General features: G+C 37.2%; 1 protein-coding gene across 12 annotated transcripts in view; it reads left to right on the forward strand.

Annotated features, from left to right (window-relative positions):
• Positions 1-12371, forward strand: part of TNIK (TRAF2 and NCK interacting kinase) — a 416471-nt gene that overhangs the window by 368765 nt on the left and 35335 nt on the right. For 6 of the 12 annotated variants that reach the window (XR_013528405.1, XM_035278926.3, XM_035278930.3 and 3 more), the window contains 2 exons: positions 426-449; positions 5999-6183. Coding sequence is in view for 11 of the 12 variants with exons in the window: in XM_035278926.3 (XP_035134817.1) it covers positions 426-449; positions 5999-6183 (209 nt within the window). In the remaining variant the exon portion in view is untranslated. The remainder of the gene's footprint in view (positions 1-425; positions 450-5998; positions 6184-12371) is intronic. The other 6 variants (XM_035278927.3, XM_035278931.3, XM_078353846.1 and 3 more) reach the window with 1 other exon arrangement.

Here is a 12371-nt window from a genome sequence, read left to right on the forward strand (position 1 = left end):
TTGGGACCAAACTTGTTAAGCAGGGTCCGACAGAGGTCCTAACAACTTAATATCCGACTTCACTGCTGTAATATGATAGACCCACAAGTAGCCTTAAGGAAAGAAGTAAGAGTGTGGAGGCTGAAATTTGAAAGTTGAGAATTAATTTGGAATGAATTACCATCCACTCAGTATGTTTAAAACTGAGAATCTTCTCTGTGAAATAAACATGAAGCGCTTTGGTTTACTCTTTTTAACATCTCAAAGTAAGGACGTATACTGAGAGTAATGAAGGGGTTTGCATCATTCTGGGCTGACATTCTCTTCGCCTTTTTGCGTTTATCAGTTGTGTACTAACAACTCCAATTTTGTGTCTAATCTGCTGCCTCTCTGCTGGCTTTTCATCCTTCTGTGGATTCTTCTGGATTGGGTTCCTCTCATTTCAGAGCTATAAAAAAGCTATAGATGAGGTTAGTATTACCTTTTCTTGGTCATGCCTTCACAAAATGCAAATGTTAAACTTATTTCCGGATGTTGACATTCGGAAAGGTGGCCACTGGGAGCACATATTTGAAGACCACTCATTTGCAGCAATCTGCCGGGAGGAGAGCCCCTTCAATGGAGGCCAGCTTTAAGACCCTCAGACCTCCCCATATAGCCTCAGAGACCTTTTTTCTAAGCTACAATGTCACTTTTCCAGTGTTCAGTCTGGCGAATGACAAGTATTCATGCTTTATTAATGGCAGCTTCTCCTTCCAGTCTCTTCCAATAGCAAACATGTACTTGCCAGCCTTGCTAGTGAATGGCTCTCGGCAGTTTTACTAACAAGAAAAGAGAGATCATTCTAGGGCACTCCAAATTTAGAGTGTGTGATTTGTGAACAAGGAGTCAGGTAGGTACTGTTAGATTAATTTTGTGGGACATTAACAGCAGCATCAGTAGCAACATCAGCTTTAGTTAATGAATCCTGGAGAGTTAAGTGACTTTACTTCCTTATCTGTGGAGACATTTTCCATTAGAAAAATATATGGCTTTGTCAATCGTAGGTAGCTTGCTAAGAAGGATGACTGCCTTACTGCTATTTGTCAGACCTGCATGAATACAGCAGAGTAGAATTTGTTTTTTTAAGATCCAGGCCTTGCAAAGATTCCTAAATGCATGGAATCTAAAGACTACCATCATGGCTTTAAGGCTGTAACTCCGCTGAGCACTATTTTTATGAAATTATATGGAAAAAGCACTGGCTTTGGGGTCAGCAAGCTGCATTCAAATCTTGGCTCCCCCAATAAATAAATGGCTGAGACTAGTCTCATAACCTCTCTGGGCCAGAGTTTCCTCATCTGTAAAATGAGAATAAAAACACCTCCCCATCTCACAAGATTGTTTGGGATCATTTAAGGTAATGTGTGTAAAAGCACTTTATGATGTGTAACGTGCTATAGAAAGCCAAGGGTTTGATTAAGGTTTGGGCCAGAGGCACGGAGCTATTGTGGCAGGTGGGAGAAGCATGTTTCTATTCATCTGGTCTTCACCAAAGAGCCTCACTTTTTCAGACTTATGGCCACTTCACCACCCAGTGACTGAGACAGTTATGATCATAGATGAAGGATTGTTGCTTCTAAAAGAATGAGAGACTGCATGTTTGCAGTGTTTGGATGGCATTTATAGAAATGGAAGAGGGGAGTGTTTTTAATTGCTCTGTGCCATGGTCTTGCTTGTCCCTCTACCTCATAATAGTGAGAAGTACAGGGATTATCACAACTTTTGCCACTTTGCTCCCAGAACAGGTAAAGAAAGACAATGAAGTTCTGGAGTTAAGAGTTGCCAATAAACTGGTTGTGTGTGTGCACAACTCGAGAGGAATTACATGAGTTCAGAAATTGGCTCGAGGGGCTGGCATTAAGGAAAAGGTTCTTACAGATTTCATCTAGTTAACCCAGAGTATTTTAGGCTTTGAAGAATTGCTTTATGTATTATTTCAGTGTACTGTACCACACTGGACAGAGAGGAGAGGGGGCAATGGATGTATAAGTGATTATAAATAATTGAGGGGCTGTGAGCTGCATACCACAATCTCTGGAGACGTGTGGTTAGAAAGCCCTCCAGGTGACTATCCCAATCTCTTGAGTATCACCGATCCAAACCACTGAGATAAAGTAGTTCTACCTAACCCAGTGGCTCTCAACCAGGGCTGATTCCTCCAGTCCTCCTCTCTTAGGAGACATTTGGCCAAGTCTGTAGACAGTTTTGGTTATCACAACTTCAGAGTGGGAGGCTGTGGTACTGGCATCTTGTGGATAGAGCAGAGGGGTGCTGCCAAACATCTGTGGTGTACAAGAGAACTCCCTACAACAAAGAATGATCTGACCCAAAATATCCATGGTACCATAGTTGAGAAACCTTGACTACACTTTTCTCCCTTCTCCATTCACAGGTTTTCATAGGGCTTCCCTCTCAATGAATGTTTTTGCAATTTAGATAACTGGGATTGAAATGAAAAACCTAAAAATTATTTTTGAAATAGTGCTGCTTGTTATTGCTAATTAAATGATTTAACTTTTTATAGAAATTAATTTGGGGGAGTATACATTAATTTGACATTACTTTCTAATGGAATATGAGATTTTACAGCATCGTCTAATTATTTAGTATTTGAAAATAAATATTCTTTTTGTTGGTACAATTAAATATGTGACACAAAGATTATATACATAAGAAAACACTGTTTTATCACTTTTTTATTATGTAGAAATCAAAAATTTCAGAGCACATCAATTTAGATTGGATGGATGTTGAGCAATAACTAGGGGTTCAACCCCCTTTTCCCTCAGATGAGGATACTGCAACTGAGTGGCTTGCCCAATGTCATGTCTTTAGAGTTCCTAAAAAGAAAATTAGTTTAATGCAAAGAGGAAAATAATAGCTAAAAATTTTTAAACAAGATAATAGTTCAAAAATTGAACTAATGTTTGAATAAACTATGTTGTTTCTAAAAAGGGACCTAAACGAGTGCCTTTTTAGTTAAGGTGTGCATAACTGTTAAATTAAGCTTTGTTGAAAGAAAAATTATATCTAGTTGATTCTATAAACTGTTAAAGAAGCCTCTTAGCTGTCTTCACATTTACTCTGTAGTCAAAAAAAAACTTAACATTTTGCCATATTTCTTTTTTAGCTATACATTCTTATAGCTGTTTTCATGCTAAATAGCACTTTTATCTTGTTTTTTAAAAATTTTTAGCTCCAGTCTTGAGATGGCTAAGTAATAAATTACCACAAAGGCTCATTATATGGAGAAAATTTGTACTGTCAGGGAATAAAATACATGAAAATGGAACTGAACGCAGTGGTGTCAGTATTAGATTGTGTTTATTTCCTGTAACTTTGCTATTATAAATTTTTCAACACTGGATGGATAAGAAACAAAACTTCAGCTAAATGCGTAGGTTCTTAGCAATGGAAGATTAATTTTCTTTGACTACAGGTATTACTTTTGAATGACTCATTATTTTTACTTTTTCATAGGGATTTTCATATATGTCTCACCACCAAACTGTTAATAATTAAAGGAAATTTTCAATTATTTCTCATGTTTCAGGGCAGAGAGCTTTTTAATAACACAGAAGCAAAAAATTCTAATTAAAAGCAAAATTATAAAGCAGTTCAGCACTTTAAAGTGTTTCTAAATACTATAAAAAATCAGAAAATGCATTAGAAAAATTTAGGTCATTTTAACAAGTGAAAGCTTTTTTAAAATCAGTAGGCTGTGGATTGAATATTTCTAAAATAATTTTGATTTCTTTAGAATTTCTTTTGTCTTGTTTTGAAATGTCAGCGATAAGAAGAATAAAGCTCTGGGGAAAATGTATCATTAATTAAAATAAATCATAGCCAATAGTATTATATTTTACTCAGAATTATTGACAATAGGAATAAACTCTTTTAAACCATATTCTCTCTTTAAATTATATAAAATGTAATTCTTAATAACAGTAACATTTTAAATGCTAGCTATATTCTTTGATGAGACTTACCATAGTCCTAATATATAGGCATCAAAATACAAAATAAGCTTATCTAATTTTTCACTATTTTACTGATTTGGAGGATAATATCCTTTTCTTTCACAGCTTTAACAAACATCTAGGCTTTATTTTCCCAAAATACTCAAAAATAGCATACCCTTCACTTTCTTCTTCATTTGATAGAGGTAAGCATTGACAATTGCCAGGAGGAAATAAGAAGTAAAAGTTGAAATTCACATATTAGCCTTTCCTATTTTGGTTAATTGCCAAAGGAACCAGAAATAAATTTGCATAAAATTATACCTATGTTGTGGATTCCCTCTTCTTTTTATAATACACATGATATTTAAACACAGTTGGGCCTTTTAAATACAATTCTATTTCCACTTTCACAGATGGGGCAAATACATTCACTGAGATTGAGGCATGTGCAAGTGTGCATGTGTGCAAAAGCCCTAGCAAGTGTGTTTCTGTATGTTATGCAAAGGTTGAATTTTTAGAAGCTTCCTTTTATTTAAAGGGTTCAAATCAGGTGTCATCAAAACAAATTTAAAAGTCATTTTGCTTTCCTTTTGATTTGCAGGCAATTAGAAAGAAATGACCCTTCACTTAACACTCTGAATTGTGTAGATTTCTAGACCAAGTAAAATACCTAAAGTGTTTCCTTTCCTAGTGTTAACTAGAATAGTAACGCCTGACATACACATGGCAGTAGAGAAATGTAACGTTTTGTTGTATTCTCAAAATAAAATTATAATTTATACACACTGACCACAGCTTTTCTTTTAAACAATTAGGATAGATGACCAAATAGCATTATCACCCAGGTTGCTCTAATCCTACATCAGGTGAATTGGATGCGTACATTTTTGGATTGAAATAAAGAGAGAATATGGCCATAGAAAACTGTGGGCTTTAGTATTTTTCAATGAGTTTCTTTCTCCCTAATCCCCTGTCTCTCACTGAATGCTCTGATTCCCACATGGGTCACTAATATAGGGAGAAATGGTAAGACTGATGTCAAATTGCTTTTTCCTCATTTGCATGCTGTGTGCCATGGGCAGTTTAACCCATGCAAATTAGAGCGGCCATGCTTTTGCAGAACTGCTTCCCTCTGCATTGCTTTGAAAGCATGTAAAATAAAAGGTGGTCGGATATTCAGCACACTGCCTGCAGTCTGCCTGGTGATTCAATACCACATCATCACATCCATAAGACTAAAGGTTTCATCATACTCATGGAAAACTCAAAAGTTCTCTCTTCCTTTTGGTATTTGCACATTTCATTTTAGTGTTTTCCAACAGGATTTCTACCAGATGACTAGAATTGAAAACAAAAGAAAATGAAGCACCTATTATTTTGGAAGAGAACTCTTTTTGCTGTTGTTGTTCCTCTGTGGCTGTAAATTTCAGTGGCGCTAGGCTTTAGGATGGGCCATGATTTCACGTGGTACCTCTATTCTCCAGGGAATGATGACACACCAAATGAGTCATTGTAGTAGCTGGAACCTTGGGAATTGCTCTGTTCTATGACTGATGCTAGATTTTGGTACAGTACCAATCATAAGAGGGGAAAAGCCATACTCTGGCTTGGGCAGGAGTCCCAGAATACTGGGGTACAATTTCTAATCCCATGTTTTTTTCCATTAACTCTGGGGGTGACTAGCTTCACCTTTCCAAAATAAAACAAGAACCCAATGTTGGTATATATGTGTATACACACAATGCACATACACATATGTACACATATATATTCAGAACTGAACAGTCTCAGTCTAGCTATTGGTTTTGAACAAAGTTTAAATTGATTTCATCTTTCTTTCCTAGCTTCTACACGCTACAAACATCATTTTCTTAGTTCCATGCAGTAACTATGTTTGTCACAGTTTTATATAGAGCTTTCTTTTCTTGTTGCTTAAGCTGGAGCACTGATTTGCTGAGAGATGTAGCTTTGGTCGTATCTACGATTCATATGCTGAATAAACTTTTCTTTCATAGGATCTGACGGCATTAGCCAAAGAACTAAGAGAACTCCGGATTGAAGAAACAAACCGCCCAATGAAAAAGGTGACTGATTACTCCTCCTCCAGTGAGGAGTCAGAAAGTAGTGAGGAAGAGGAGGAAGACGGAGAGAGCGAGACCCATGATGGGACAGTGGCTGTCAGCGACATACCCAGACTGATGTAAGAGGACTACTTTTATTTATTTTTGTTATTATACTTTAAGTTCTGGGGTACGTGTTTATTATATAGGTATACACGTGCCATGGTGGTTTGTTGCATCCATCCCCACATCATCTACATTACGTATTTCTCCAAATGTTATCCCTCCCCAATCCCCCCACCCCCTGATGTCCCTCCCATTGCCCCCCAGCATGCCCCAGTGTATGATGTTCCCCTCCCTGTGTCCATGTGTTCTCATTGTTCAACACCCACTTATGAGTGAGAACATGCTGTGTTTGGTTTTCTGTTCTTGTGTCAGTTTGCTGAGAATGATGGTTTCCAGCTTCATCCATGTCCCTGCAAAGGACATGAATTCATCCTTTTACTACGTTTAAAATGTAGACCAGGAGGGGACTAGGTTTCCAGAATAAAAGGACAAAAAATATGAGTTAAATGTAAGGTTGTATGTGGGTCTGTGTCAAGGTAAATTGACTTTGGGGACTTCGGTTTTTGTTGGAGCATCTTCTCTCTCTCTGGACACAGTCACTTAGAATATGTAGTATTTCTGGACTGCATACACTTTACCTATCCATTGCCAATGGATTGACTGCCCTTTTGGTGACTCTTTCTTGCTTCTTTTCATCTCAAGAGCAAACAATACTGACAGTCAGACCACTGATACCTGCCCTTCCCCTAGAACTGAAAGAATGAAATCATGGGCAATGACATTTAGGGATTAAAATTAACAACATGAAACATATAGTTTATTACCACCAATAAGTAAGGAGAAATGCACAAGCCAGCATGTGTTACCATCCTAGCAAAAGAATCAAGCGTCAAATAATCATGCAGAGAAAGTCCCAAAATATACCCCGTTATGATTTTCTACTTTATTCTCTTGATGGCTTCTTTTTCCTGATTCATTTTTCTGTGGTCTGTGTCTTTGTTGCATACTTTCTGTCAGTCTCTTTGCAGTTCTCTTTTTATGTATTTATATGTATATTTATACCTATCTATATTTTTGTTAGTAATTATAGCCTTTACTGTTTCTTTCCTTTTTTTTTTTAAGGTAAGAGAACAGCTCACTTTTTTTTCCTCATTGGCATGGACCCTGTGAAAGCACCTGTCCTTATCCCCTGTTGCTTCCCCAGTTTGTCCCCCTAATAAACACAAGGTGCCCTTGCCCTGGTCTGCTATAAATTTGATAGAATGAGAAGCTATTTTGTCCAACTTCACTCTTCAATCACCTCTATTTCTTTGGCTCAGCTACTAGTATTGATCATCAGATCACACTGACTCTATACAGAAAAGAAGCCATTTCAGGTTACAAATTATTGTCCAATTCATCACGGATTGGAGAGGCAGGGCTGGACAGTCTACAGGGAATGTTATCCGCTGATTAACCATCATTACATACAAGCAATTCTAAGAGGCAGATCTAATTATCATAGCTGAAAAATCCATACTTATTTTGCCATTGATGACCCAGTTATTGACAACTGTAAATATGCTAAAATATGACATTTTAAATTGCCTTTTTTAAAAGTAAATAAAATTATTCTAGAGGCAAAGTCACTAATCCAGATCATTTCTGCAAAACATGCTAGCCCTTTTAGTTTTTGTCTCGACTCAGAATTACTTAATTCTTTTGAAAGATATATTGAACTCCTTTTAAGCACTGAGCATGCAAGTATCAGGATGAGACTAGACTATGAAATTAAAAGATTGCTAAAACTCTCAATATATGTTAGCCATCTTGCAGAGGGCTTTGAGAGATTTGCTAAGTTCGAACTTGGATTTTGTCTTCCAAAAGTTTATATTCTAGTTAGAGAATGACAAAATTACACATGGAAAACTGCAGGCTAATATAAATATTTGGAGAAACAACCAAAGACAGTTTGGGAAAAATGTGAATTAGCATTTGGGGTTTAGGTCCCCTATTATATTCACAAGGCTATTAATGGTATTCACCCTTCTACCTTTAAAGGCAAATCTAGGACTTATTCCCCACTGCAGAAACAGCCATCTTTCTAAAATTTCCTGAATAGACCATGCTGCACTTCTGTCTGCTGTCCAGCACTTTCCTGTTCCTTTAGAAATCACCTACTCACAGCCCTGCTTGCACAGGTAGAGCCTGTCCCCTCTTCTGGGCTACCACTGTATCTTGTGTGTATTCTTGCATCTTCAGGAAGTGCCTTGAATCAGGATTGTTTATTATGTCTTTGTCTCCTTTTCTGGACTAGGATATCTTTCAGAGCAAGGGTTGTGCCTTACTCATCTCTCTTACCCTTAACCCGTTGCATGGTATCTGGAATACAGTGGGTCTTCAGTGACTATGATTTACATTTGATTGCACTGATTTAAATTGCAAGTTCTGACTCTGAAGAAGGGTTTATAGCCTAATTCTCTGCAAATAATTATCAGCAAGATTAAAAAAAAAACCTGAGGTAATATTAGAATCATAAGCAGGAGGAAGAGTTGAAGTAAAGACACAGGAAGTTGACTTTGATGGGAATGTATGGTGTGCATGGAGGGGAGTCTGGACTAGTGAAATCAGACCAAGAAGTGTGCACTTTATTATGTAGCCACTGGAAACCACTGAACGTATCCTGAATTCAGTATCATATTTGAGAGAGATCATTTCAGCAAGATGATTTGAAAAGGGAACAGACTAGAGACTGGTAAAGCAATTCAGGGGCTCTGTTACTATAATCTATGTAAGAAATAATAAACTGAGGCTATCATGGAATGCTGGGATTGGTAAATTTTAGATGGAAATGATCATCCATTAAAGAACATTTAAAATATGTGGTTACATATGTGAGAAAAGAAGGGTACAAGTGTATGTGTGTATGTTTACTTCAGTTTGTAAATATGTGTATTTTTATACTGCATATAAAATATATACAGTCTGTTCTACAACGTGATGGTTGCATGCCTGAGAAATTTCACACTATTCAAAGTATATTATAAAGCAAGTTTATTTAGGATTGAGTATTTGGGGGCCATAGTGCCTCTTAGATACATTCTTATTACCTTTATTTTCTTTTGCTAAAGTAAACCTCTATATTTTATGCTATATATTTTTAAAGCAGAAAACAAAAATATGTTGTGCCACAGTTCCCACCATGAAGTAAACACAGAAGAGATTCTCAGAAAAGTAGCACTAGACATTTGGATAAATAGCCATAGTTTCTGATGTTTAAAAAAATAGCTTTTTTCCATGTACTATGCTGGTTTTGCACATATTAGATAAGATATAACTTATGAGTATGCACTTAGCTAAGTTTGTATTCCCTAACCAACCAAATGCACTATTTCCCAATTCCTCATGCATAGAAAAATAATGAGTGAAGGGAAATACACCAGAATTATAAAGGTGATTACCTCTGGGTAATATAGTTATGAGAGATTTTTATTTTATGTATATCCCCAATTATATAATGGGCATGTACTACTTTATAATCAGGAAAAAAGAATAAAATCTTTATAGAATAAAAAAATGGAAGAAAAGGCATTTAATGTGATTTGCATCACATCAACCAAGCCAAAGAGGCAACTTTCTGTGTTAGTATCATCCCTCAAATACCAGCACATGCTCCCAAAGGAAGATTTCTCCACTGTAAAATGACTCTTTTATTTATCTTATTTTTTTTTCTATTCTGTACCCTTTGGAAGGAAGCCACTAAGCACAGCCCACACTTAAGGAGTGGGGAATCATGCTTCCCTCCTGTAGGGTTGAGTAGCTACGTAATTTATTTAGAATTCTTCTGCACAGATTTGTCTCCTCTATTTATTAATTTAGTCTATATCATTTATAACAGTATAGAGTCATGGACATAATACTTCATTTTGTTGCTCAAATTTTCCAGTTTTGACCATTGGGAGCTCTTTCAGTTAGCTCCTGTGCCCCTTTGACTGACATACCACCACCATGTGTGTATTGGTGTGCATGTACATGTGTGTGCATTTGAACACTTTACTTTCTGATACGATAAGATGCTCCAATCCAGACTAATTTTGTATATTTCTTATACCAGTCCTGGAGTCAGCTACTTCTTCAGTAAACCCTGATTCCTTTTATTGGAGGATGATATTAGAAACCAATATCTAGGTGCCCAGTGTGCTCATTGCTACTAGAGTGTCCCTTGTTTTAGGCACTCTCAGCTATCAGAGCAAGGAAATATAGCATGTGTACATTAACCCATGTATATATGAATCTTTACAAATATTTCTGTATATAGCCATCTGTATTTATATTAAGCTAAACATGAGTTCACACTGACATCTCCAATTAATCCATTACAATAACATGGATTATTCCTACCTCCTCCGCTTGCTTATTTATAAATTTCTGTTCCAACAGTCAGAAACCTGGCTTCTGCCATCAACCTCTATATTAGTCGATTTTCATACTATTGTGAAGAAATATCTGAGAGTGGGTAATTTATAAAGAAAAAGAGGTTTAATGGACTCACAGTTCCATATGGCTGGAGAGGCCTCACAATCATGGTGGAAGGTGAAGGAGGAGCAAAGGCATGTCTTACATGGCGGCAGGCAAGAGAGCATGTGCAGGGAAACTGCCCATTATAAAACCATCCGCTCTTGTGAGACTTAGTCACCATCACAAGAACAGCACAGGCAAAACTCACCTTTGTGATTCAATTACCTCCCAGTGGTTCCCTCCCAGGACATGTGGGGATTATGGGAGCTATAATTCAAGATGAGATTTGATTAAAAACACAGACACATCATATTAACCACCCATTTACTTAATTGTGCACATCCAGTATTTTTGTATAGCAATATCAAATTTGTTAACCTGTATTCTCATGGGAAACAGCTTTGCACATAAACACTGTACACTCTAGTTGACAATTTCCTCTTGCCCTTTAGTCTTCCAGACTCCACTCATTTTCAAGGTTATTTAAATCTGTGCTTTCCCCCCATTTCTCCTCACTGAAGTTGTTCATACATTTGTGATACGGTTAGATTCTCTTATCACAGTTTTTAACTTTCTTTCCTGAGAACTTCTGATCTCCTCAATTAAATTTTAAAATTTATATACATTAACACTTTTTTATGTAAAGTTCTATGACATATCTGAATAGGTTTTTTGTTATTCTGTGATAACCACCAAATTATAAGAAAATTATTTTGGCACATCCTAGTGAACTCAATTCCATAAGATTGCAAAACTTAACATTGGTTGTTCAGGACATTTTAAATATGCAAATAATATCCTGATAGCCAATTACTCATCAATTCACAGAAGAGCTATATTTTGACAATAAGCCTAAATGAACTCTCTGCTAGACATTAAACAAAGCCCTCGACCCAAGGTCTTCAATGATTTAATAAACATTAGGTACTACATACATTCCAGGCACCATGCTTGGCAGTGAAGATACCAACATTAATGAGATCTGATCATTGCAGGACTGTGTGTTGAATGCAATGGCAGAGATGCACAAAGGGCCATGTGGAAGCAGAGTGGAGAGCCACCTGGACTGTTCCAGTGAGGCTGGAATGGGTTTGGAGGAGAACTATAGCTTAAAGAATGAGTTAGCCAGAGGGAGGCAGAGAATAGGAAAGAATCTTCCAGGTAGAGAGGGCAGGCTAAAGTCACCAGGGATTTTCTAGCATAATGTGCATAGGAAACTATTATAAGTTAAATGCTGGTAGAGTTAGAAGTTGGGGCAGGATTTTATTTAAAAATTGGGTTAGTGTGACAGTCAAGAACCAGATAATGGAAGGCTTGTAAGCCACAGTAAGGAGCTTCAAGTTTATCCTGTGGTTGATGAGGAGCTACTGAACACTGAAAGTAGAAGAGTGACTCGGACTTCATCAGACTTGTGTTTTGGAGGGCTTGCTTTTGCAGCTGCGAGGTGGACAGGACTGGAGATGGGGAGGCCAGCAAGATAACTGTTGTTCAGGAAACAGAGTAAGCAGCTCTGACTAGGACAGGAGAATTGATTGTGCAAGCATCAGCCTGGCGGAGGCTACCAGGCCAACTGAGCCCCTGCCAATAGCAATGAATGCCTGTCTGAAAAAGAAGAAAAGCGACTCCCACATGGAAGTCTCTTGATAAATCATTGATTTATTGGCTTTATATCACTTTGTCCCAAACAAGTACTTAAGGCAGAAGAAAGAAAGGGGGGGGGAGGAAGGGAGGGAGGGAAGGAAGGAGAAAGGAAGGAAGGGTGGGA

Source organism: Callithrix jacchus, chromosome 17 (assembly GCF_049354715.1).
Source record: "Callithrix jacchus isolate 240 chromosome 17, calJac240_pri, whole genome shotgun sequence".
In the NCBI taxonomy this organism is placed as follows: Eukaryota; Metazoa; Chordata; class Mammalia; order Primates; family Cebidae; genus Callithrix; species Callithrix jacchus.